This window comes from Pantherophis guttatus, chromosome 7 (assembly GCF_059756535.1).
Source record: "Pantherophis guttatus breed Tessera chromosome 7, ASM5975653v1, whole genome shotgun sequence".
Lineage (NCBI taxonomy): Eukaryota > Metazoa > Chordata > Lepidosauria > Squamata > Colubridae > Pantherophis > Pantherophis guttatus.
This window is the reverse complement of record NC_142069.1, coordinates 88,045,106-88,071,590: the sequence shown is the minus strand read 5'-3', so window position 1 is coordinate 88,071,590 and position 26,485 is coordinate 88,045,106. Positions and strand designations below refer to the sequence as shown.

Sequence of the window (26,485 nt, the reverse complement as noted above, 5' to 3'; positions counted from 1 at the left end):
CCAGCTTGATGAAATAAAAAAAACTTTTAAGACTCTCTCCGTTACAGTAAAATAAGGCATTAACCTCAAATCGCACCTTTTTGCTTTTCCTCATAATAATATGAACAAGCCATTTTTATAAAGATCTATCAATCATCATCGTTTAACGACCCCATAATCCCTTGAGGGGTGGAGTCTGGGCAAATGAATGGAGCCGAGTCTTTTAATGGCTGGATGCCCTTCCTGTTGCCAATGCGAAGTTATATTCAGCAGATATATTCTCATTGTGGCCAGAGAGAGAGAAATATCTGCCTCTACCTAGGATCGAACTGACAGCCTCCTGATTGTGAGGCGAGAGCTCCACCTCTAGGCCACCGCACCACTCCGTATAAAGATCTATCAGTCTAATCAGTAAAACCCAAAGTCAGAGTTTCATTCTTCTACATATCAAGCACAAAGTTCAGAAGTGATCTCCAGGTGGAAAGAAAAGTTCTTATGTTCTTTTCTTTAATCAAAGTGGTCAATTTTGCCATTTCGGCCAACTCCATCAACTTCTGCAACCATTCGTCCATAGTAGGAAACTCCCAGAATTCCCCAGGGAAGAGCAACTAAGATTATTAAAGGCTTGGAGACTAAAACATATGAAGAAATGGTTGTAAGAACTGGGTATGGCTAGTTTAATGAAGAGAAGGACTAGGGGAGACATGATAGCAGGGTTCCAGTATCTCAGGGGTTCCCACAAAGAAGAGGGAGTCAAGCTATTCTCCAAAGCACCTGAAGTCAGGACAAGAAGCAATGGGTGGAAACTCATCAAGGAGAGAAGCAACTTGGAACTAAGGTGAAATTTCCTGACAGTTAGAACAATTAACCAGGGCAGAGACAGAGAGATACAGAGAGAGGGGGAGAGACAGAAACATAGAGAGATACAGAGAGAGGTGGGGGGGAAGAGGGAGAGAGGGAGGGGACAGAGAGATATGTCTTAGGACCTGGTTATCTACAGGACCGCCTGCTACCACCAATAGCCTCCCACCGGCCAGTACGCTCCCATAGAGAGGGGCTACTCCGGGTGCCGTCGGCCAAACAATGTCGACTGGCGGCCCCTAGGGGGAGAGCCTTCTCTGTGGGGGCACCTACGATCTGGAACGAGCTCCCCCCGGAGATACGGAGGATCCCAGATCTACGCACCTTCCGTCGCGCGCTTAAGACTTTTTTATTTCATCAAGCTGGCCTGGCCTAAATCTTCTCCCCTTTTTAAATGCAAATTTTAATTTGTTTTTAAATTATGGGGTATTTTAAGTTCAGCCAAATTATTTAATTCGTTTTTATTCTATTTTAAATTTTTGTATTTATGTGTTTTATCCTGTGGCTGTTCACCGCCCTGAGTCCTTCGGGAGTAGGGCGGTATAGAAATTTAAATAAATAAATAAATAAATAAATGGATGAATGAATGAATGAATAAATAAATAATAAATCAATCAATCAATAAATAAATAAATAAATCAATAAAAAATAAGTAAGTAAGTAAGTAAGTAAGTCAAAAGGATTTTGTGGTTCCTGGTGTTTTTTAACAACTGGTTCTCTGCCCTATTGACCGGCTCGGTAGGCGTGGCTAGGGGAGGTCATGTGACTGGTGGAAGTGAGTGGCATCAAGTTGGCCACGCCTACCCAGGTTTTGTGGCTCCCGGTGTTTTCTTTTCTGTGGGAAACGGGTCCAAATGGCTCTTTTGAGTATTTCAGGTTGCAGACCCCCGGACTAGAAGATTCCAAGGTCCCTTTTCCAGCTCTATTCTGACTGATTGATTCCTTCAAATCTCTTAAAGGCACATCAGAAATAAAGATGCTTGCCTTCAGAAGTTGCGGGTACTTCATCCCCGGAGGTTTTTAAGAGAAGTCTGGACAGCCACTTGTCTGAAATGGTATAGGGCAGCGACGGCAAACCTTTTCAGCAATGAGTGCCCAAACTGGAACGCGCGTGCACGCGCTGGAGTCCCGAAAACTCAAAGAACAGCTGGTTGGCGTGCATGCGTGTGCCGGCCACCTGGTCTTCTGGTTTCCGGCATATGCATGCGCGCCGGCCAGCTGATCTTTGCGCACGCGTGTTGTGGCTCCGTTACCAGAGCCTGTGTCGTCATCAGGAGAGGACTCCGAGAGTGAAGGGGAGGAGTTTGGCAAGGCCTCCCTCTCCAGGGCCCACCTCTCTGGCAATGCCTTCGGTGTCCGCCGAAGGGCAAGAGATAGGGCCGGGGCCAAGCACGTCCACGCAGCCACAGATGGACAGTGATGAGGGTAATGAGTCTTGGCTGGATCCACGCCAGTGTCGCAGAGATAAGCGCGTGCAACAGAAGAAAAGGCGTGCCCGAGATTAGGCTGAGTCACTGGACCACATCCCACAGGATATAAAAGGGAGCGTGGTGGCCAGTCAAACCTTCTGACGAACAAAGCTGAAAGCTTCCACGCCATTCTGCATTGCCGGACTTTTGCTTTAAGACTGGATTATCTCTGGACTTGATTGTAATTATTGAGCTGCTTTCCTTTGATGTACCAGAAGTGGGGAGAAGTTATCTCTCCTCTTTGTAAATAATAAACTCTTGGCAGGCAGCCACTAGGTTGTTGCCAAATTCCGTTATCATAAGGAAAAGGATTTTGCCAGCTGGTTTGGTCTTTAACTCCTGAACGTCTGTTGGTGTGTGTGCATGGGGTTGGGGACAGAACAACGCTGGAGCCCCGGAAATACCACCTGGCCTGCATGCACCAGAAACCAGAACAGCAGCTGGCGATGGCGCGCATGCCCACAGAGGGTGCTCTGCGTGCCACCTCCGGTACACATGCCATAGGTTCTCCATCAGGGATCTAGGCTGCTTAACTGTGATATTTCGACATGAAGGAATTCAGTTTCTCATCAGGTACCTTACCTGTGCGCAGCAGATGAATACCACAGAAATGGTCAGCAAGAAAGCAGAGGAAACGATTACGTCCACCGAACGTTGAGGGCCTCGTCTCTGAAAATTAAAAAAACAAAGAACAGTGAATGTGGGATGGATGAATGAACCGTCACAGAACCTGGAAAACGAGCTGAGCTGGTCTCATATTAATATACAAGCAACGTGGTAACTTGTGCGTACAAAATATTGCTGTAGGGGTCAATGCATCGTTTCTTCATCATCGTCAGTCTGGCCACTGTCGATCCAGTGCAGGAAGGAAGCCCCTTTTTTGCCCCATTTTCCAATCTATTGTGCCTTTAATTCTATACTGGTAATCCTGGATTTGCATCCGTTCATTTAGTGGCCATTGAAAATAAAAACGGCACTGAAAAAAGTGACTTGTGGCCATTTTGTGACACTTGTAGCTTTTCCATGATCAAAATTCAGACGCTTTGCAAGTGACTCGTATTTACGACAGTCGCAGTGTCGGTGGGGTCACATCAGAGGTGGGTTTCACATTATGTTACTAGTGGTTTGCCCTGCGTGCATGCATGTGCACGGCCTCAAAAATGTGTCTAAATAGGATGGCATAGAGCCAGGGCAGGTGGGTGGGCCCATCCATAATTTCCACTACCAGTTCGGGTGAACTGGTCCAAACCGGCTGAATACTGCGTTACATGATCCCCTTTTGTTTGTCACTTTCAGACAAGCCAAGACAATGGGGATGCCCGATTTGCTTAACAACCACATTGCTAATGTAACAACTGCAGTGATTCACTTAAGAACGGTGGCAAGCAAGGTCGTAAAATGGGACAAAAGTGACTTAACAACTACCTGCATTGTGTGTGTGTGGGGGGGGGGGAAACAAGGGGATGTTGTGGTCTGCCAGCAGCCTGCGGAGCTGTCAGCGGAGTCAGACAGTGAGGAGGCTGGGGAGGAACATGGGCCAGTCCTGGAGTCTGGTGAAGGCCCGGATGAGGGCTCTGTGTCAGAGGCAGAGATGGGGCCAGGGCCATCTGGGAGTGATGCACGGACTCCGGAACCCCCTGAGTCAGACAGCAGAGAGGCAGAGGAACAGGAGGAGCCTGTTCCTAGTGCACGCATGCGCAGAGCTGCCAGAAGGCAAGAACAGTTAAAACTAAAGGGACGACTCAGGAGTAAGGCCTGGAGAGGATTGGCCCCTCCTATAAGGCTTAAAAGAGGAGCAAAGGCACGTGGGCCCTATGCAGGAAAGCAACGTTGTTAATTCTGTTCCCAGTCGGCATCTCTGTTTGATTCTGGACTCCGTGTGGCTTTGCCAAGTAGGTCTTTGGCAGCTTGTCAAGGGAGAAAAAGGTTGGTGATTATCCTGAAGGACTTCTCCCGAAGGACTTTTTGCAACTAATTGGGACTCAGCTGTGAATGAACGTAATTCACAGCTGTTGCAATAAAAGAGGTTTTTGGTACTACTCGTGTGTTTTAATGACTCAGGAAGCCTAGGTTACAACAGGGGAGAAGTTTAAGCCTCAATTGCATCAATAGCGCCTTCTATATGGCATTAATTTAGGCGGAAGTTGAAATAAATAAATAACCACAAACCTTTAGATAGGAGCGAAGGGAAAGCCACATTTTAATATTCTGGACTTTTTTTAACCGGAAATGTGGAACTTCTGACTTCCGAGCTCTCCTGGCAGATGTTAAATGACCAAAAAGTTTGGCAAAAAGCAATCTCTGTAAAACATAAAAGAGTTTGAAATGAAACATATGACGCTGTTTATTGTCACCCAGGTGGACGAGCAGAATGCAACCATAATTATTTACGCTACTTGATTCTTGCGTCTTAAGGATGCTTGTTTCTTTATTAGATCCCCAATATTAGGAATCTCCCAAGACATCAAAAGAGGCACGAAGGATCTGCTTGTGCTAATTTTTTTTTTTTTTAATTTGATTTATATGCCGCCCTTCTCCGAAGACTCAGGGCGGCTTACAATGTGCTCAGCAATAGTCTTCATCCTTTTGTATATTTATACAAAGTCAGCTTATTGCCCCCACAACTGGGTCCTCAATTTACCTACCTTAGAAAGGATGGAAGGCTGAGTCAACCTTGAGCCTTGGCGAGATTCGAACCCTGCAGTAATTGCAGGCAGCTGGTCTTAATAACCAGCTTAATAACAGGGTGCCTTAAACCCCTGTACTACCAAGGCTCTTTATTACTTATACTTATTCAACTATAAAGAATGGGTTAACTCAAGGCCTGGGTTTAAAAAGAATGGATTGCTGACATAGGTAACCAATATTTAAATGGATTTTTTTGTGTGTGTGCAAAGAACAGAACAGAATAACAGAGTTGGAAGGGACCTTGGAGGTCTTCTAGTCCAACCCCCTGCTCAGGCAGGAATCCCTCCACCACTTCAGACAAATGGTTATCCAACATCTTCTTAAAAACTTCCAGTGTTGGAGCATTCACAACTTCTGGAGGCAAGTTGTTCCACTGATTAATTGTTCTCACTGTCAGGAAATTCCTCCTTAGTTCTAAGTTGCTTCTCTCCTTGATTAGTTTCCACCCATTGCTTCTTGTCCTGCCCTCAGGTGCTTTGGAGAATAGCTTGACTCCCTCTTCTTTCTCCCTCTTTTGATGTGCATCTTTCTACACATCTTTTTTACATCGTGGCGACCAAAACTGAATGCAGTATTCCAAGTGGATTTCACCACTGGGAAAAACCTTTCCTGCATTATGTCCAAAAGGTGCTTTTTCAGGAAGCAATTGGATTTTCTTGTTTTTTCTTTGAAGAGGGAATGGAGATTTTGCAGTATCCTTTCCCCTGGAGTGGGGAGGGAATGGGGATTTTGCAGTATCCTTCCCGTGCAATGGGGTGGGAATAGAGATTTTGCAGTATCCTTTCCCCTGGAGTGGGGAGGGAATGGGGATTTTGCAGTATCCTTCCCCACGAGTAGGGTGGGAATGGGGATTTTGCAGTATCCTTACCCCTGGAGTGGGGTGGGAATGGAGATCTTGCAGTATCCTTCCCCTGCCACGCCCACCAAGCCACGCCCACAGAACCGGTAGTAAAAAAAAATTGGAATTCACCACTGGTGGAGAGGGGGGAGTTTGGTGCTAAGGCTCACCTGCTTGTAAGTCCTCTCAGCCACGCATAAAAGGAAGAAGAATATCCACACCAGGGAAACACGCACTACGAAGCACACGATGACCATGGAAATCACCATTATGTTTCCATCTGACCCGAAGGCAATAGCGTAGAGTTCAGTGGCCGTATGCGTAGCTAAATGTTCCAGGTCTTTTTCTTGGGAAAGTCTAAATACGAACGGTGTTAATCCCAGGATTAAGGAGACCACGTTGCCAAAAATCTGATAGCCGATGCCTGGAACGTAATTGTTCACCTATAGACACAAAGACAAAAAACCCAAAGCAAAAGACGTTGATAATAAGCTTTGCGTTTTAACAAATCCCGTTCCGGAAGGGGTTTACCAATGCATGAAATAGAAAAATCTGAATTCGGCTCAATGAAAGCGTAAAAGCTAACGTGAGAACATCAGTATTGGTATCATGATGATGAATGATTATTTACTCTGTTGCTTTGCATGTGGCTTTGAGAGCTTCTGCACCGGAGACAAATTCCTTGTGTGGCTAATCATGCTTGGCTGAACAAAGTCTCCTCCCCCCTCTCCCCTTCCCTTCCCTCCCCATCCCCTCTCCTATCCTTTGGTCTCCACTCCTCTCCTGTCCCTCTCCTTTCCCTTTCCTTCCCTCTCATCTCCTATCCTATTGTATCCTATCCTATCCTCCCTCCCCTCTCCTCTCCTCCCCATTCCATTCCCTCTCACTTTCCTTCCATTCCCTCCCCATCCCCTATCCTATCGTATCCTATCCTCCCTCCCCCTCCCTTCCCTTCCCTTCCCTCCCCATCCCCTATCCTATCATATCCTATCCTCCCTCTGCTCGTCCCCTGCCCCACCCCTTCCCTTCCCTTCCCTCCCCATCCCATATTCTATCGTATCCTATCCTCCCTCTGTTCTCCTTCCCTGCCCCTATCCCTTCACTTCCCTCCCCATCCCCTATCACATTCTATTCTATTTTATCCTCCCTCTCCTCTTCCTTCCCTCCCCATCCCCTATCCTTGTGATGGCAAACCTATGGTGTTCAAAAGGGACATTTTTTGCTGTCCCCAGCCTCCAGAGGAGGCTCTGGAGGCTGGGGACAGCAAAAAACGTCACTTCCTGTCCAACCAGAAGTTGGGAAACGGGCCGTTTCTGGCCTCCGGAGGGCTTCCAGGGGGTGGGGAGGCTGTTTTTGCCCTCCCCAGACTCATAGAGAGGCTCTGGAGCCAGGTGAGAGAGAAAAACAGACCTACCGGGCCATCACATGCCGGGAGCGGGGGGGGGGGGCGTGCATGCATGTGGGGCGGCGGGGCGCATAGAATTATGGGTGTGTGCACGCGCGACCCCCCCCCCCTTCCTGGTATGCGATGGCAAAAACGTTAGCCATCACTGCCCTATCCTATCGTATCCTATTCTATCCTCCCTCCCCTCTCCTCTCCTCTCCTCTCCCTTCCCTCCCTTCCCTTCCCTTCCCTTCCCTCCCCATCCTCTATCCTATCCTATCCTATCCTATCCTATCCTCAAACTCTACAGCATCCGCAGAATGTGAACGAAGATTCCATCATCCAGGCCAAACGTATCTAAAAAGATCAAATCATGGCAACAGGACTAAAGATTATTTAACTGAGACTTTTGTTACTCATCCAAATAACTTCTTCGGTCAGAATAAAAAAATGTTTGATTGGGCATCGAGTCACCGAGTCTTCCTTCACATTTTGCATTTCATTTTGGAGAGAACCCCCCCCCCCCCCCGTGGCCACTTTAGCAAGAGTTAGTACATCATCCCAAGAGCTCTTAAAATGTAAGGAAACAGCATCACTTCTAGACTTCCAATTAGAGCATTGAAAAGCATCGTTCTTTCATGGGGGCAAATCTTAGAAGTTTAAAAAAAATAATAATAATAAACCATACTCACTCTGTTCATGATCATGCCGCTGATCTCAAGCACGGACATGTCTGCCTTTTTGCAGTCGTTGCCTTCCCACACAATGGCACTGACTTTCTCCAACCCCGGGTTCGAGCTATGGAACCAGGGCAAATGACCCTGCCCAAAAAAAAAATTTTTTTTTAAAGTGGGGGGCATAAAAGGTTCTGTAAAGCCATAACAACAACAACAACAAAAATGACATGGTCAATAGCAGGTGAGGGTACAAGCCAAAATTATGGCTTCGGACGGATTTTGGCAAGCTCCAGATTAATATAAATATAAAAAGGATATTGAGACTCTAGGAAGAGTGCAGAGAAGAGCAACCAAGAGGATTAGGGGATGATTGGAGGCTAAAACATATGAAGAACGGTTGCAGGAACTGGGTATGTCTAGTTTGATGAAAAGAAGGACTACGGGGGATATGATAGCAGTGAGTCCAATATCTGAGGGGCTGCCCCAAAGAAGAGGGAGTCAAGCTATTCTCCAAAGTAATAGAAGGAAAGACAAGAAAAATGGATGGAAACTAATCAATGAGGATGGATGGATGGGATAGATAGAGATAGAGATAGATAGATAGATGATAGATAGATAGATAGATAGATAGATAGATAGATAGATAGATAGATAGATAGATGATAGATAGATGGATAGATGATACATATACAGAGATAGACGATAGGAAGGTAAGTAGATAGGCAGAGAGATAGATAGATAGATAGATAGATAGATAGATAGATAGATAGATAGATAGATAGATAGATAGATAGATAGGCAGATAGGCAGATAGGCAGATAGATGGATGGATGGATGGATGGATGGATGGATGGATGGATGGATGGATGGATGGATGGATGATACATATACCAAGATAGATGATAGGTAAGTAGATAAGCAGATAGGCAGATAGATAGATAGATAGATAGATAGATAGATAGATAGATAGATAGATACATACATACATACATACATACATACATGATACATGATACATATACAGAGATAGACGATAGGTAGGTAAGTAGATAGGCAGATAGATAGGCAGATAGGCAGATAGGCAGGTAGGTAGGTAGGTAGGTAGGTAGGTAGGTAGGTAGGTAGGTAGGTAGATAGATAGATAGATAGATAGATAGATAGATAGACAGACAGACAGACAGACAGACAGACAGACAGACAGACAGACAGACAGACAGACAGACAGATGATACATACAGAGATAGACGATAGGTAGGTAGGTAGATAGGCAGATAGATAGATAGATGGATAGATAGATAGGCAGATAGATAGATAGATAGATAGATAGATAGATAGATAGATAGATAGATAGATAGATAGATACATAGGATAGATAGATACCATGTTTCCACGAAAACAAGACCCTGTCTTATATTTTTTTGAACCCTGAAATAAGCGCTTGGCCTTATTGCCATGCACTCAAAAGCCCGATTGGGCTTATTATCAGGGGATGTCTTATTTGGGGGAGAAACAGGATAGATAGATAGATAAAAGCGGAGGAGAATTTACTGCTTTTTCAGCACCCAACCAGGGTGGATCCTACATGCTAAATGTTAAATTTATTTAATCACTTTTTTCTTCTTTTTTTATGTTTGTACTATTTTCTTCTTCTTCTTTTTTTGCTGTTGTTAGGATTGAATTTACGGTTTGGTTTGGTTTGTTCCTCTCTTTTGTATTTGATTTTTTACGATAAAACAATAAATAATATCTTTTTTTTAAAAAAAAGAGAGAGAGAGAGAGACTGGATAACCGTTTGTCTGAAATGGTATATAGGGTTTCCTGGCTAAGCAGGGGGTTGGACTAGAAGACCTCCAAGGTCCCTGAATAACAAAGAGTTATTCAGTTCTGTCAGTTATTCTTCTACTCACCGGATGAAAGGGGTCGTCTCTGTATTCCTTCTTCATACAAGAGTTGACCTGAGAATTCTCGGCGTCGGTCTCGCTGGTACAGGAAGAACGGCACTCGGCACAGTGCAAAAAATCCTCCCACAGGACGTCTTCCGTCTCCGATTCTGGCCTGGTGCTTTCGGAATCTTGCCTGGAACTTGAGCACCTCGAGCTGCAGCTGGTGCCCGATTTGGGGACATCCTGAAGAATACAGGAAGAGCCATAGGAGGTTATTCAGCGGTGGGTTTTAACATTTTGTTACTACCAGTTCGCCACGCGCCCGCGCCTGTCTTCCACACATGCGGTTTCCTTGCGGGCGCAAACAGTCTCAAAAACGTGCCTAAATAGGATGGAATAGAGCTGGGGCGGGGGAGCGGGGGGGGGCCACCTGCGATTTCCGCTACCTGTTTGCCTGCATTCTAACCACTGCGCCACTACGGCTCTTACACGCCCCAAAGTACCCATGAATTTGATGTCCTTAAAAGTTTTACTCAGCCACAATGAAAAGTGTTGTTACCTCTACGGGGTAATGTTTCTTATAATGGTGAGATTTCTTGTTTCGAAACGCACAATCGCTGGAAGCGCGTTCGGCATTCCGTCGTAAAGGGTAGCCGGTTTCCGGCCCCTCCTCACTAGAAACTTCATCCGATATATTTGTCATTGTTCGGTGACTGTCCTAAACCGAAGAAGAAGTTACGATCAATAAAAGGCACATTTTTTTAATCTCAAACAATTCATACACTTTTAATATACAATTCTAGAGAATTGGGCTGCATACTGCTTTCATTTCACCCCTAGTCATTCCCATTGCATCAGCTTCTGATTGCCTCCCCTTACAACCTCTCATCAGCTTACAGCAGGGGTGAAATGCTCCCGGTTCAGACCGGATCGCCTGATCCGGTAAGCGATGGCGGTGGGTGGTTTGGAGAACCAGTAGCAAAAATCCCTGAGCCCCGCCCCCATGCCCAGCTGAGCCACGCGATCATCAGAGGTTGGTTTTTTTTACTTTTAAAAGCATTTTTTCTACAACCTCTTCAGCTGAAAAAATGCTTTTAAAAGTTAAAAAAACAGCCTCTGATGATCGCGCGGCTCAGCTGGGATCATCAGAGGCTTTTAAAAGCATTTTTTCTACAACCTCTTCGGCCGAAGAGGCTGTAGAAAAAAAAATGCCTTTAAAAGCCTCTGATGATCCCAGCTGAGTTGCCTGATCGTCAGAGGCTTCTAAAAGCATTTTTTTCGGCAACGTCTTGCTTTTAAAAGTAAAAAAAAAAAAGTTGGCCACGCCCACCCAGTCACATTACCCCCCCAAGCCACGCCCACAGAACCAGTAGTAACAAATTTTAGATTTCACTCCTGGCTTACATACCCGGACACTCCTGGTATGGGCGGAGCCTCCCGCCGCTTTTACTACCGGTTCTAAAATAACCGGACAGAACCGGGAGCAACCTACCACTGGTGTAGACACATTTTTAAGTATATGTACACACTTATGTTCTTGCATTCACAGAACATACAGGCCATCTGTTTTAACACCTTGTGCACATACCTGTCCATTCTTAATTGTAGCAAATATTGCATCAGCTTCCAGTTGCCTCCGCTTACAACCTCTCTTCAGCTTACAGATATTAAATCTACATATCCTAACGCCTACTTTTCATTAAACTAGACATACCCAATTCCAACAACTGTTCTTTATATGTTTTAGCCTCCAGTCCCCTAAATAAAGGACTCACTTTATGATTCGAAGTGTTGCATGTACTTCGGGCAGTTCCGATATTCCAGCCGGGTTCTTCTGACCGGATGACCTCAGAAAGGGGCTCGTGGGATTGTAAAGCATCTTCGTTGTTTCTCCCTGTCCTTTTCCCATCAAGGGAAACATACCCGTTGTCCGTTTCGGTGGATTTGTCTATGGAGTTCTTTGCTTTTTTTGCTCTAGAGGTAAAACAAAATACATGAACTAGTTATTGTTTGGGTAAAGACTTTTTCCTGATCCCATTTCCCAAACTGCTTTCATGGAAAGAGAAGGAAAAAAAAGGCAGAAATAGAATTCTTAGGATATAAACTGATCGTATATTTATTATTAATAATAACATATTTATATTAAATAATATATCATAATATATGTTGATTTATACTATTTATACTATTAAACTATTAGAAATTAATTATTGATGTAGGATATATAAACCTAGTTGTCATTAATGTAATTGGAGGCAATAATTTACTTCATGCCTAAATTTGCCTACGTACACACAGGAAATCTTTAATCTCACTAAATCACCACTGAGCTAAGACCTATATACCATATTTTTTGGAGTATAAAATGCACCGGAATATAAGATGCACCTTAGTTTTTGGGGAGGAAAATAAGATGGCAGGTGTATCGGCCTTGTAAGCCTAGGTCACAACAATAAGTAACTTAAGAAGGAAAAGCAAAACGAAGGCGAATCCTATTTTATTTATTTATTTGTATCCTCTCTTTATTATTTTTACGAACAACTCAAGGTGGCAAACATATCCAACATATCCTCCTCCTATTTTCCCAACAACAATCCTGTGAGGTAGGTTGGGCTGAGAGGGAGTGACTAGCTCAAAGTCACCCAGCTGGCTTTCATGAGTAAGGCGGGACTAGAACTCACCGTCTCCTGGCGATGAGCCCAAAGTCACCCAGCTGGCTTTCATGAGTAAGGCGGAACTAGAATTCACCTTCTCCTGGTGATGGGCCGAAAGTCACCCAGGGGGCTTTCATGAGTAAGGCGGGACTAGAATTCACCGTCTCCTGGCGATGGGCCCAAAGTCACCCAGCAGACTTTCATGAGTAAGGCGGGACTAGAATTCACCGTCTCCTGGTGATGGGCCCAAAGTCACCCAGCTGGCTTTCATAAGTAAGGCAGGACTAGAATTCACCGTCTCCTGGTGATGGGGGCAAAATTACACAGCAGGCTTTAAAGACTAAGGCGGGACTTGAACTCACAGCCTCCTGCTTCCTAGCCTGATGCCTTAACCACTAGATCAAACTGTCTTTATTCCTTGCAGGAATTAACGGAGACCGAAAAAGTAGAAGGGCCTGACCCTAATTTAGCAGCAAACGCACCAGCGTCAAAATAAGAAACTCAGCTGAAAACTAATTAGCGGATTTAGAACGGAATCTAATTTTTTTTTCATGGACTTCGAGAATCTGTGGCCTCCATTTTCTCCTACCGGTTTTCAGTGACATGTGGAAATCAAAGTCACGGGGGCCCAAACGAACTTCGATAGGATGATGTTAGAGAAAAGGAACAGCCCATCATTTAAGGCAAACCAAGACTTGACTAAAACATACCCACCCTGATAAAAAGAAAGTAGCGTGCCAGAGTTCCTTGAAGACAGCGCCAAGGCTAGAAGAGGTGCTGGTGCCATAACTCTGGACGGTTCCTTCCTGGGTGTTATCAGTCGTGCTAGAGCCATCCCCTTCGCGATGCACTTCCAAGTGGGCCGCTTTCCTTAATTTCCTTGAAATTGAAAACAGAGGCATTTTGTAAAGGTAATGTGGTGGCCCGCCAGTGGATCTGGCAGCAGATTCGGACAGTGAGGAGGTTGGGGCGGAACATGGGCCAGTCCTGGAGTCTGCGGAAGGCTCTGATGAGGGCTCTGCATCAGAGGCAGAGAGGGGGCCAGGGCCGTATGCCAGTTATCAGCTGCCTTTGGAGTCGGACAGCAGTGAGGCAGAAGAACAGCTGGAGCCTGTTCCCAGTGTGCCCATGCACAGAGTTGCCAGATGAAAGAAACAGCTAAAGAACAAGGGCCGACTTGGGAGTAAGGCCACAGATGGACGATGAAGGGCCCCTCCCAGAGGGAATAAAAGAGGAGCGAAAGGGGAGTGGAGTTTGCAGGAGACAATTACTTCATTCCTGCATTCTTGCCAAGTATTGCGAGCGTCTGAAAGATCTCGGCCTGGCCACTCTCCAAGCCTGATAAAGTTCGGTAATTGTGAACTATCTTGAAAGAATGTGGGAGAGGAAAGACTTTGCTGGAGAGGAATTTACTGTAAATTAAATAAAAGGGGTTTATCGGGACAAGGACTCGGCTTCGTGCTGCTGGGGAAGCCTAGGTCAGAACAGGTAATTCGCTAGCAGCACAAGATGGACAGTTTACTCATCGGTATGTTTACAGCCAAACAATGGCTTGGTTAAACAAGAAAAATCCCATTTTTATGACCGCCTTTTTGTCCGGCACGAACAATCAGAATCACGTGTTAAGTTCCCGTTAAGCTGATTTATTTTTCAGGCCTTTATAAAAGAAACTAACAGTCAGCACTAAAGTTAACGGAGTTAACAGAATTCAAAAGGGGTTGGACTTAAGACCGTTTGTGGCAATGTAGAGATTCCAGGCTGATTCCTTTCTTGACTCCTTCCCCAGGCTCTGCCTCTCCTTTTTCCTACACTTTTCAAATGATAAGAATATCTTCCCTTTTAATAGAAATAAAATAGTAAAATAAAATAATAGAAATAAAAAGTTCAGGAGGGCAGACCAAAGTAAATTCATAAAGGCTTTTTAAACCTCTGGCAGATTATTTTAATTCCGATGGAAATCATATTTAAGATGAGGGCATCTTATTTCCATTATTGGAAATTACATACATGGGGCTCCCCTTGAGGAACACCCGGAGGCTCCAACTGGTGCAGAGTGCGGCCGCGCGGGTGGTTATGGGAGCGACATTGCGTTCCCGTGTAACACCTCTCCTGCGCGAGCTGCACTGGCTCCGGGTGGTCTTCCGGGTTCGCTTCAAGGTTTTGGTTACCACCTTTAGAGCGCTCCATGGCTTAGGACCTAGATATTTATGGGACCGCCTGCTGCCACCAGCAGCCTCTCACTGGCCCGTACGCTCTCATAGAGAGGGGCTCCTCCGGGTGCCGTCGGCCAAACAGTGTCGACTGGCGGCCCCCAGGGGGAGAGCCTTCTCTGTGGGGGCACCTGCTATCTGGAATGAGCTCCCCCCGGAGATACGGAGGATCCCGGATCTATACACCTTCCACTGTGCCCTCAAGACTTTTCTATTTCAACAGGCCGGCCTGGCCTAACTTTTCCCTTTTTAACTTTTAAATTGTAAATTTTAATTATGTCTTAAATATTGGGGGTGTTTTAATTTGTCCCGGGCCAAATTATCTAATGTGGTTTTATACTGTTTCTTAAATTTTGTATTTTATGTGTTTTATTTTTTGGCTGTTCACCGCCCTGAGTCCTTCGCGAGTAGGGCCGTATATAAATTTTATAAAATAAAAGAATAAAAAAAATAAAATGTAGTTACTGACTAAAATGTACAATTTTTTAGCATCTAATAAAATGTCCATGGAGAAAAACAAGTTCAGAACACATTTGAAATAACAACAGGTTAGTGTGGCCCCAGGACACACACGCCCCCCATTTTTCCCCAAAGATTCACAATTTTCCGTGAAATAAATTGAAACTGACACAGGAAAATGTATCCGCCATTTTTTTTTTGCTTCCGGCCTAATATGGCTTCAGCCTTGGAAGCCATATTAGGCGGGAAGCTTCAATGCTGCCACTGTAGGGCAGCCGCCTTGCTTTGAATATATGATTTAACATATTGTAAATAATGTAACAATCATGTCAGGCGCGAAGAATCAGGATCAAATGTTAAGGTCCAATTAAGATATATTGCCACACCTATACACAAGAATCTAGCGCTAAATTTGCACTAAATTTGTGCTAGAGAAGAGACAATGAAATCCAAGGCATTGGATTTAGATTGCTTGTGGGAACGTAATGATTCCAGGCTGATTCCTCGCTTGACCCCACACCCCAGGCTCTGCCTCTTCCTCTCCTACAATCATTGATATCCCACTAATACAGGTAGTCCTCAATTTACGATCACAACTGAGCCCAAAAAGTCTGTTGCTGTGTGAGACCTTTGTCACAGTTCTTCCCCATTTTACGACCTTTCTTGCCGCCATTAAGTGAACCGCGACAGTTGTTAAATAACACACTGTTCAGTGAATCCAGCTTCCCCATTGACTTTACTCGTCAGAATGTCGCAAAAGGGGATTGAGTGACCCCGGGACGCAGCAACCGTCATAAATACGAGTCGGTTGCCAAGAGTCCGAATTTTGACAACTGTGGAGATGCTGCAACTGTTGTTAAGTGTGAAAAGTGGCCATAAGTCAATTTTTTCAGTGCCGTTGTTGTAACTTTGGAACTATTGTAAGTCGAGAACTAACTGTACCTTCGATAACCTTTTAGGGTTTAGGATTCGTATTCAAACTAAAGCAAAGACCTGCCCAAACCCAGCCCAGTCCCACCACAAAGGTACCTCCTCCTTCTCCCGCCGGTGTTTGTGGAGGATTTGGGGGTCCGTGTGGAGACAATCTGGCAGTGCACCGTTCCAAGGAGCAGCATGAGCCATGCCGGGCCGATGACTTCCGTCAGAGGTATGTTATGAGGGCTTTGTATCGTGAAGAAGAGTATGATGGCAGCCACTGTAGGAAGAAGAGAGGATATGAATGGAGAAGCCATTCATCATTCAACCAGATAAAAGGGAGATCATTACAGGTGGTCCTCGATTTACAACCTCATCAACAATTGTGATGTCTGGGCTATTATTATTATTACCCTGTCAAACTTCTTTTTTATACTGTAAACCAGGGGTGTCAAACTTGATTTCATTTGAGGGCTGCATCAGGATTGTGTTTGACCTTGGGGGAGGGAAGGGGGTGTGGCCAGCTCACCGTCACTCGTGTCTTGGGCGCCTGTGGCAGCCCGAGCGCTCTGCCAGCGGAAACGGGCTCCCAAGCGCCATTTTCGGCTGCGATGGCAAAAGGGGATTGCATGGCCTCCGGAACACCGCAACCGTCACAAATGCGAGTCGGATGTCAAAGCATTCGAATGTAAATCATGTGACCATGGGAATGCCACAACGGTCATAAGTACAAAAAACGTGTGTCCTAAGTCACTTTTTTTCAGTGACTAAGTGAACTGTTTTAAATCGAGGACTATCAGTATTTTAATGTTACGGACAATTGTTTCTTCAAAGACTAGAAATGCCAAATAGTGCTGTTATTTTTTTAAATCCAGGTATCGAGGTGTCATTTTTTTTTAAACACGGGACGGGGTGGCTCAGTGGCTAAAATACTGAGCTTGTTGATCGAAAGGTCGGCAGTTCAGCGGTTCGAATCCCCAGTGCTGCATAATGGGGTGAGCTCCCATTACTTGTCCCAGCTTCTGCCAACCTAGCAGTTTGAAAGCACGTTAAAAATGCAAGTAGAAAAATAGGGACCACCTTTGGTGGGAAGGTAACAGCGTTCCGTGCACCTTTGGCATTGAGTCATGCCGGCCACATGACCACGGAGTCATCTTTGGACAGCGCTGGCTCTCTGGCTTTGAAACGGAGATGAGCATCGCCCCCTAGAGTCGGGAACGACTAGCACATATATGCAAGGGGAACTTTTACCTTAATCTCTTAGGCAAAAGTTCTCATCCAGACGTACCTTGAAGAAGATAAAGGAAAAGCAGCCACGAAAATATAACTTTTGATGTCACTTGTAGCCACCAGTTGAAGAAGAAAGGAAAGAAAACAACTCTAACAATTCCCTTTCGCGTCAGGGAGGTCCAAGGACTTTCCGGTTTTGCTTTTGCAAAGGCTGACCCTAAAGAAAAGCAAAATCAATGAACCGGTTACACAGAAACATATATATATATATATATCCCTTTTCAATATAATTGAAAAGCGATAAGATGCAGAGAAGCATTAAGTGGTTTTAATCTGGACAACAGGGCTATGCTGGGCTGATATTTAGGTAGCAGCTCGAGATTACTGAAAATCTACAGTAGGCAGGCAGAACTGGATGGCAGAGTTAAGTGAGTCATCAGCCTAGAATCATTATGTTGCCACAAGCGTCTAAGTCCAACTCCCTTGAATTCCGCTGACTCTTATCTAGTGCCAATTTAGCGTTGACCGTTAGTTCACTAGATTCTCGTGGATGGGCTTGAGCGGTAACTCTTTTGGAACTGCAACTTAACCTATGATCCTGATCCTTTGCACCTGACCAAAATCCCTCCCCAATAGGGAGTTTCACCCCATGAAGAAAACCTGCCCGCTAAAATAAGAGAACATTACAAATGTTAAAACGAAGCTAGTATCTATGGAATAAAATTATATCTCCGGTTGAGGAGATCAAGTCTTACCTCTTACTAGATCCACGTCAATGAGATCAGGCTTTACATGCCCAGTTTTCTTTGGCTTGTTTCTCAAACCCTGCAAGAGGCAAAAAAATACAATATTCACTACACTGAAAGCTGAACATGGGTCACCACTGGGCAAACTGAAATCTATCTGATGAGAGGCCGCAGTGTAAAATGATTCGGATCTGTGTAGAGCCACAAGTTAGGAAACTTAACATCCTGATTAGATTTTTTTTTTAAATTTATTATTTTGACAAATAATTCAAGGCAATGAAGATAACAGTTAAAAGAAAATATAATTGTCAACTCGCAAAGCATCCCTGGCCTGCTTTCAAGTTGCCATAGGCCAGGGGGCGATGGGAAACTGGCGAAATGGCACGGCAGCCAAAGACAGATGCACATTCCACGCTTATCTCTTTCAAGGCTGTATCCCAGGGTTACCTACAGAAGCCGAAGGGGAGTGACCTCTACAACCCGCAAAATTGCTCCATTGGCGAATTTGATTGATGACACACCCTGGGGGGAGGGGGGGAACAGGGTCATAATTAGGAGCGTAAATTAGGTAGGGTCAGAGCTGGCTTCACTTGGGAACATGCCAACATGAAGCTCCTAATAAATAACTGGATTTCTTTTGAAGCTTGGCTCGAGACTCATGATTTAATTAGGGCATCCATCGGAACCCTGACAATAATCATATTAGAATGTTAGGATATCTGACTAATTTAATGTCTTTTAGTTCAGGTACCGCAGTAATCAAATAAGCTAATATAGGAAACTTAACTTCCCACCATCAGATCTCCATGTGCCCAAATTCTTCAAAATATTGAGGGAGATCCTCAATCTCCCTTAATATTACGGTGAGTCCCCCATTCTCACACCAATGAGATTTGCAGACTTGGGAAGAAACCATTTCCATGGACTTTTTTCAGAGGGCTGTTTTCCCGATGTCCTCCTCCCTCTGAAATATGATTCCAATTAGCTTATTATCAAACACATGTATTTGGCTGTCCAACTTACACATAGTGATTTAGAGCATCTTAGGACATTAAAAATCTACAAACTAAATGCGTCCCTCCAGGAATTACAAACTCAAACAAATCAGCTACTTGATTCCATAACCATCTGTAGGCAGAATTTGGGGGTAGAGTCAAAAGAGGAACCAGCCTAGTATCCCTACATAGTCACAAGTGAATAAAGTCTAACCTCCCTTGATTTCCATTGATCCATTACCTTACTCCAAGCTAACCTTTAGCTGAGAAGATTCTTCTGCATAGGCATGAGAGCAAAAAATCAGTTTAATTGGATCTTCACGTGTGGACATGATCTTTCCCCGCTTAACATTTTAATCTTGGTTTTATTTTGTTTTGTAGTCAGTTCTATCTCCTCAATTTCTCAGGTTTCTTCATGATGCAATAAAACATCATACCGTAGAAAAATCCAATAGCTTCACTTGCTGTAAGTTGCTTTTTCTAAAATTCATCATTGCAACATCTCAAAAAGATTCATTTCAATGAAGAAATTGTCCATCTTAACACCGGCTTATATTTTGCATATTTTCTATCAAGGTTATTATTTTATCATCAAGCATTCCCATTTTTCACACTATGAATTACTCCGCACTGGAGTTCTTGTATTTCAGAGAACTTTTAACCTAAGCAATGAATTCACAAAAATCGTGAGGAAATAACCTTTGGAAATAACATTTTTTTCACCATCTATCTAGAATAATTGACTTCCTGTTCTCTCCTGCTACCTCCTGCCAGCATATCAATTATTAGGCGCATCTTAATATCAATATCGATCTTCGTATGTCTTACCTCAAACAAAGCAGGTTATTTTTAAATGTCTTGTTGCATTACTTACTAAACCGCAAGTCTTCACCTATTGCCCTCAATCCTAGCTAATAAAAAATTCTCTTATTGCATGGCAAACGGAAAACTTCATTATTGTATTTCCTCCTCTTAGCTCTCACAAATGTGTTCCATTAATGTATTCTCATTACGTTGGTCATTATGGACGCAAGGATCTGGTTACTAAAATAATACACGCTTTCAATTAGGTTTAAAAGGATATCGTTGGAAAAGTCACACATTCTTTTGGCTTTCTCTTTTCTGTAACCTCTTTTCAGTTCGGGACTATCTTACTATTAAAAGCAGATTGAAATAATTTACTATCATCATTGTTTAACAACCCTATAATCCCTTGCGGGTGGAGTCTGGGCAACTGAATGGAGCTAGCAGAGTATTTACTAGCCGGATGCCCTTCTTGTCACCAATGCGGAGTTTTGTTTCAGCAGATATATTCTCATTGTGCCCAGAGAGAGAAATATCTGCCTCTACCTAGGATCGAACTCACAGCCTCCTAATGGTGAGGCGAGAGCTCCATCTCTAGGACACCGCACCTCTCCCAATAATTGAAATAATTTCCTATATTCACTATTAAACAGCAGAATCCACAAAGGTGCAAAATACTGTAAGTCCATCTCAATTGTGGTCGTATCTCCATTATTATCTAAGACTTCCAATTGCCAATGGAGAATTGTACTGATTTTTTTCACGTCAAAAATGCACTGCAAAAGAGAGGCTAAACAAAATTGCTTGACATTTTCATTTCCTGGCTCTGTTTTATTTAAGGCTTTTTCTTTTCTTTTTTTTCATTTTGGAAAACATGAGGAATCGTGGTTAGCTATATCTATTTTTAGAGGGTGACATTCATCCTTCTTGGGTTAACTAAAGTTTAAACAGATTAATAGAATATTCAGCACAAGCAACGCACTAAATAATTTAACTTATGGACTGGTTGCCACAAAATGCTGCAGCTTTCATGTTTGGGGTATTGCCTTCTTGATTATTTAAATGCAGAATCCATATGCATGCATGTTCTGGTACAATATAATTTTTTTTTTAATTTTTTCCCCCATTTTATTTTGGAGTTAAAACTTACACAAGAGAGAAAGATCTTAAATGATGTTTGCTAATCAGCAAAGAGAAAACTGAAATAGATTATCAACTGCAATGGAAATAAATTCCAGAGCCATACACTGTGTGTGTGTGTGTGTGTGTGTGTGTGTGTGTGTGTGTGTGTGTGTGTCTTTGGTTATTCGGGTTTTCTCCCGCGTAAAATTGGAGGTGTCTTGGCAACGTTTCGACAAAGTCTCATTCGTCATCTTCAGGCTGGTGTTTTCGGCTTCGTGCTTCTAGGAGCAATGTGTGTGATTGCAGCTGTTTCTTCCTTTTAACTGCCAGTGGGGGTGTGAACTGGTTCACACCCCCACTGAAAAGGAATCAGCGGTGAACAGATTAAGATTTCATATACATATAATTTTTTTTTTTAATAAACAGTAAATAATAAATTGAGTCAACTTGGTGTATCTGCTAAGACCTTGGCATAGAATTTAGATGTTTATGCTAGCCCTGCTTGTTGAAACAGAAGGGTCTTCAGGGCACGTCGGAAAGTGCGAAGATCTGGGATTATTCGTATTCCAGGGGGTATTTTGTTCCAAAGTATACCCATACAACAAAATTAGTAAAAATAATCATATTATTTACATCTTTGTCTTAACGTATTTTCTAATCTCCATTTATTTCTAGCCTCTGTTTTTGTTCCCCAACCATCCATAAAATAGCTCCCATATCATATAGTATTCAGTTTGTTCTTTCTCCTGTACAGCCAACATTAATCTATTCATTTCTGCACATTCTAATATTTTCCTAATCACATTCTTCTCAGGTTTGTGCAAATACAATTCTAGCCGCAGTTAACTTATAGTGCTTTCGAGCTCTATCCTAGCTCCTGATTTCTTGCCCCTGACAGCAGTGGTGGGGTTCAAATTTTTTTACTACTGGTTCTGTGGGCGTGGCATGGTGGGCGTGGCATGGCTTGGTGGGCATGGCAGGGGAAGGATACTGTAAAATCTCCATTCCCTCCCCACTCCAGGGGAAGGTTACTCCAAAATCCCCATTTCCTCCCGATCAGCTGGGACTTGGGAGGCAGAGAATAGATGGGGGCGGAGCCAGTAGAGGTGGTATTTACCGGTTCTCCGAACTACTCAAAATTTCCGCTACCAGTTCTCCAGAACTGGTCAGAACCTGCTGAAACCCACCTCTGCCTGACAACATGCAGGTAAGCCACAAACAACCAAAGAAGAGCAGGCAAATGCATGTAGTAAGGAGCTGCTTGCCAGGAGTAACCAATGAGGGGCAGGCCACAGGTTACAAAAAATATTTCCAACCCTGTAAAGGAGGCCCTTTGTCTCAGTGTCTTCGAAAACAAGCCATTAAGCTTCCAAAAAGCCTTCTCATCCCACTCAAATCAGTACTCTAAACCGTTTTGTTTTTTTTATTAAAAAATAGCAATCAGGGAGTATCCACAGGGTATGGTCAAAAAATTCAAGATGGCAGCCACGATGGTGCGAACAACGCTCCACCCGTTTTTTTTAGATGCACCAAAACTTTCTTTTTACGGCCCTGTGATCCCTAAATTTGGGGTAGAGTTGGGGCAACTGATGGACGGAACTGAGCATTTACTAGCTGGATGCCCTTCCTGACACCTATGTGGAGTTCACAGCAGATATTTTCTCTTTGCGCCCTAGGAGAGAAATATCCGCCGCTACCTAGGATTGAACTCTCAACCTTTCAAGTAAGAGGTGAGCGTCTTCGTGGCACTCACGTAGCACATGCAGACAAAGAAACAGCTGGGGATTCAATCACACTGTGGTAGGTTGCCAATTTGACCCCCCCCCCCCAAAACCATACTTTGCAGACTTTCTACAGGGCTCTAAATTTCTAAGGCTGGACTCAAAATTGTTGCATTTCCCTCGATTCCATTTTTTAAAAAAAAATGAGAATGTGAAATTTGATGTTGGCCAAATGTTGAAACAAGGGATCCTTTCACAGAGCTGGGCTTCACAGCTACAGGCCGTTGTTGATTCGGGAACACAACCGTATTTGCTAATTTCGATGGGCGAAATGATTAGCTCGCAAACTGGTAAACAACAGGGAACGAACGCAACACACACTCACATTCCCAAGCAGCGGAGTAGTTTTCTCTCGGGCTCCCTTCGGAGCTGAGAAGTCTACAGCGGCTTATTTCACACCAACACACCAACAAAAGAAGCAAACGTTCACATTTTCAAAACAGAAAAGCTGGATTAGGTAGTCGGCGTTTTTTTTTCAAAGAAGCTACGAAAGGACGGACTTTTGAAAAGGCACCAGTGGTGAAATCCAATTTTTTTTTTACTACCGGTTCTGTGGGCGTGGTGTGGCTTGGTGGGCGTGGTGTGGCTTGGTGGGTGTGGCAGATACTGCAAAATCTCCATTTCTTCCCCACTCCAGGGGAAGGATACTGCAAAATCTCTATTCCCACCCCACTCCAGGGGAAGGATACTGCAAACTCTCCATTCCCTCCCTACTCCAGGGGAAGGATACTACAAAATCTGCATTCCCTCCCCACTCCAGGGAAAGGATACTGCAAAATCTGCATTCCCTCCCCACTCCAGGGAAAGGATACTGCAAAATCTGCATTCCCTCCCCACTCCTGGGGGAAGGTTATTGCAAAATCTGCATTCCCTCCCCACTCCAGGGAAAGGATACTGCAAAATCTGCATTCCCATCCTACTCCAGGGGAAGGATACTGCAAAATCTGCATTCCCTCCCCACTCCAGGGGAAGGATACTGCAAAATCTGCATTCCCTCCCCACTCCAGGGAAAGGATACTGCAAAATCTGCATTCCCTCCCCACTCCTGGGGGAAGGTTATTGCAAAATCTGCATTCCCTCCCCACTCCAGGGAAAGGATACTGCAAAATCTGCATTCCCTCCCCACTCCAGGGGAAGGATACTGCAAAATCTGCATTCCCTCCCCACTCCAGGGAAAGGATACTGCAAAATCTGCATTCCCTCCCTACTCCAGGGGAAGGATACTGCAAAATCTGCATTCCCTCCTCACTCCAGGGAAAGGATACTGCAAAATCTGCATTCCCTCCCTACTCCAGGGAAAGGATACTGCAAAATCTGCATTCCCTCCCCACTCCAGGGGAAGGATACTGCAAAATCTGCATTCCCTCCCCACTCCTGGGGGAAGGTTATTGCAAAATATCCATTCCCACCCCACTCTGGGGCCAGCCAGAGGTGGCATTTGCCGGTTCTCTGAACTGCTCAAAATTTCCGCTACCGGTTTTCCAGAACCTGTCAGAACCTGCTGGATTTCACCCCCTGAATGGCACGGCTGGGCTGATTCGTGGACTGAAACAACTGATAAAAACTGGCAAAATTTAAGAAGGAAAAGAGGTAAATCGTATGTTCTCCTTCCTGATCTTACCTTCTGAATCCGAAGAAAAAATGAGGCCAAAGTTCTTGAGATGCCTCCAAACAACATCTATGGTGATTTTAACAATGGGCAGATTTCATAGAGGCGAAGTTATTAAAGCTGTAATAATTTAGTTTCAAAGCAGAATTGGGTTTTTTTTTTTTTTTTTAATGACTATAATCAGAAATTTGTTCAACCAGGAGAACAAATACAGAGGAAAGGAGAACATTTTCTGAAGGCTAACAGGGGTCTTTGGACGAGCAAGGCACTAAAAGAGATGAAGGAAACAGCAAAAGATTCTGGATATGGCTGTCACAATGAAGATCTTGCTACTGAAAAATAAGAGGAATGGTCTAAGTCAGGGGTCAGCAACCTGCGGCTCCAGAGCCGCATGCGGCTCTTTGGCCCATCTGCTGTGGCTCCCTGTCAGGTGATCCCACCACTGGCTGGCCCCACCTCTCGCCCTCCCCTCCCAGTCACTCCTCGCCTGGCCTGAGAAGGTAAGGGCAACGGTGGTGGATGGAAAAGCGGCCAGGGCAGAGACAGAGAGAGAGAGGGAGAGAGGGGGGAGAGGGAGGGGGGAGAGAGAGATGTCAAAAGATTTTGTGGTTCCCGGTGTTTTTTAACAACCGGTTCTCTGCCCTATTGACCGCCTGGGTAGGCGTGGCTAGGGGGTCATGTGACTGGTAGAAGTGAGTGACATTGAGTTGGCCACGCCCACCCAGGTTTTGTGGCTCCCGGTGTTTTCTTTTCTGTGGGAAACGGGTCTACATGGCTCTTTGAGTATTTAAGGTTGCAGACCCCTGGTCTAAGTAAAAGATAACGGTAAGGAAGGAAGGGATCCTTAAATATTCAAACGTTTCGCTTGTGGCTCACAGGATACTAAACGGATTTTGTTAGTGAGGTTTAGATGCAAAAACCGTTAAAATCTACAAAAGCCGCTTGCTTAATACACATCGTGGCGTACTTACCAATTTAATAAACTGTTCAAAAGAATAACAGGATGAAAAGTGAACTGGAACTATATAAACACAACCAGAAGACAATAAACTAAAACTGACAAAATGTCACAAGAGAGCGCAGGGTGAAATGACAAGCAGTTTTAATGCAACATTAACTAAACAACAGTAGGATTTTTATTTTTTATTTTTTTGGTCGGTGTTTAGATTTCTCAAAGAGAGAGAAATGTTAAAACTCCGATTTTAGGAGCTTCTATAGAGGATACCCACAGCAGCAAATTGTGGTGTGGTTTATACCCATTTTATAGCCAGATGGACATAAAAAAGATATAATTGTCCCAATCCTATAACTTCCCCCTCCCCTTCCTGATTCTTGTGCTAATCTTTCATTTTAATAGGAGAAAAACCTGATAGGATAGGGTAGGGTAGGGTAGGGTAGGGTAGGGTAGGGTAGGGTAGGGTAGGGTAGAGTAGAATAGAATAGAATAGAATAGAATAGAATAGAATAGAATAGAATAGAATAGAATAGAATAGAATAGAATAGAATAGAATAGAATAGAATAGAATAGAATAACAGAGTTGGAAGGGACCTTGGAGGTCTTCTAGTCCAACCCCGTTTAGGCAGGAAACCCTACACCACTTCAGACAAATGGTTACCCAACATCTTCTTAAAAACTTCCAGTGTTGGAGCATTTACAATTTCTGGAGGCAAGTTGTTCCACTGATGAATTATTCTAACTTGATTTAAAACTACTAAAAATATTGCAGCTCTGTTAAAGAATTAGCGTGTTAAATCCTGCCGCTTTCTTAAGACAATGTGGGAGAGAGAAGGTTTTTTTCAAAATAATTTTCTGCAGGTCACGTTCAGAATTTTATAGGACTTCCTCAATAAGTTAATAAAGAAAGCTGCTCAAAACTTATTCGCCTGCAGATAATCCCATAAAATGCATTATTTGAAAAGGGAGTTCTAGATATGTTACTCGAAAAAGTTTATTGTGATCATTAACCAGAACAAGAAAATCGGTATGCAAATATCTAAAACTGAATTGACAATATCAAACGTATTATTGGTTGTACATAAGTGTATTAGGGAACAGTTAAGCAGGGCTAATAATACTAAATCATTGTAAAGATTAGAAGTTTTTGCTTTAAAACTCTGCTTTTCTTAACCAACGTAAAACAAATTTATTAAGGAATGTATTGCTATAAAAAAAAGTATTAA

At 43.8% G+C, this 26,485-nt stretch overlaps 1 protein-coding gene across 2 annotated transcripts in view; it reads right to left on the bottom strand.

Annotated features, from left to right (window-relative positions):
- Positions 1-26,485, bottom strand: part of PHTF2 (putative homeodomain transcription factor 2) — a 71,098-nt gene that overhangs the window by 7,357 nt on the left and 37,256 nt on the right. For both annotated transcript variants that reach the window (XM_087874336.1, XM_087874338.1), the window contains 11 exons: positions 18,003-18,072; positions 17,306-17,464; positions 16,132-16,297; positions 13,148-13,312; positions 11,555-11,753; positions 10,339-10,497; positions 9,804-10,022; positions 7,912-8,040; positions 6,006-6,278; positions 4,479-4,610; positions 2,892-2,978 (listed from right to left, as the gene is read on the bottom strand). In XM_087874336.1, the coding sequence (XP_087730462.1) occupies positions 2,892-2,978; positions 4,479-4,610; positions 6,006-6,278; positions 7,912-8,040; positions 9,804-10,022; positions 10,339-10,497; positions 11,555-11,753; positions 13,148-13,312; positions 16,132-16,297; positions 17,306-17,464; positions 18,003-18,072 (1,758 nt within the window). The remainder of the gene's footprint in view (positions 1-2,891; positions 2,979-4,478; positions 4,611-6,005; positions 6,279-7,911; positions 8,041-9,803; positions 10,023-10,338; positions 10,498-11,554; positions 11,754-13,147; positions 13,313-16,131; positions 16,298-17,305; positions 17,465-18,002; positions 18,073-26,485) is intronic.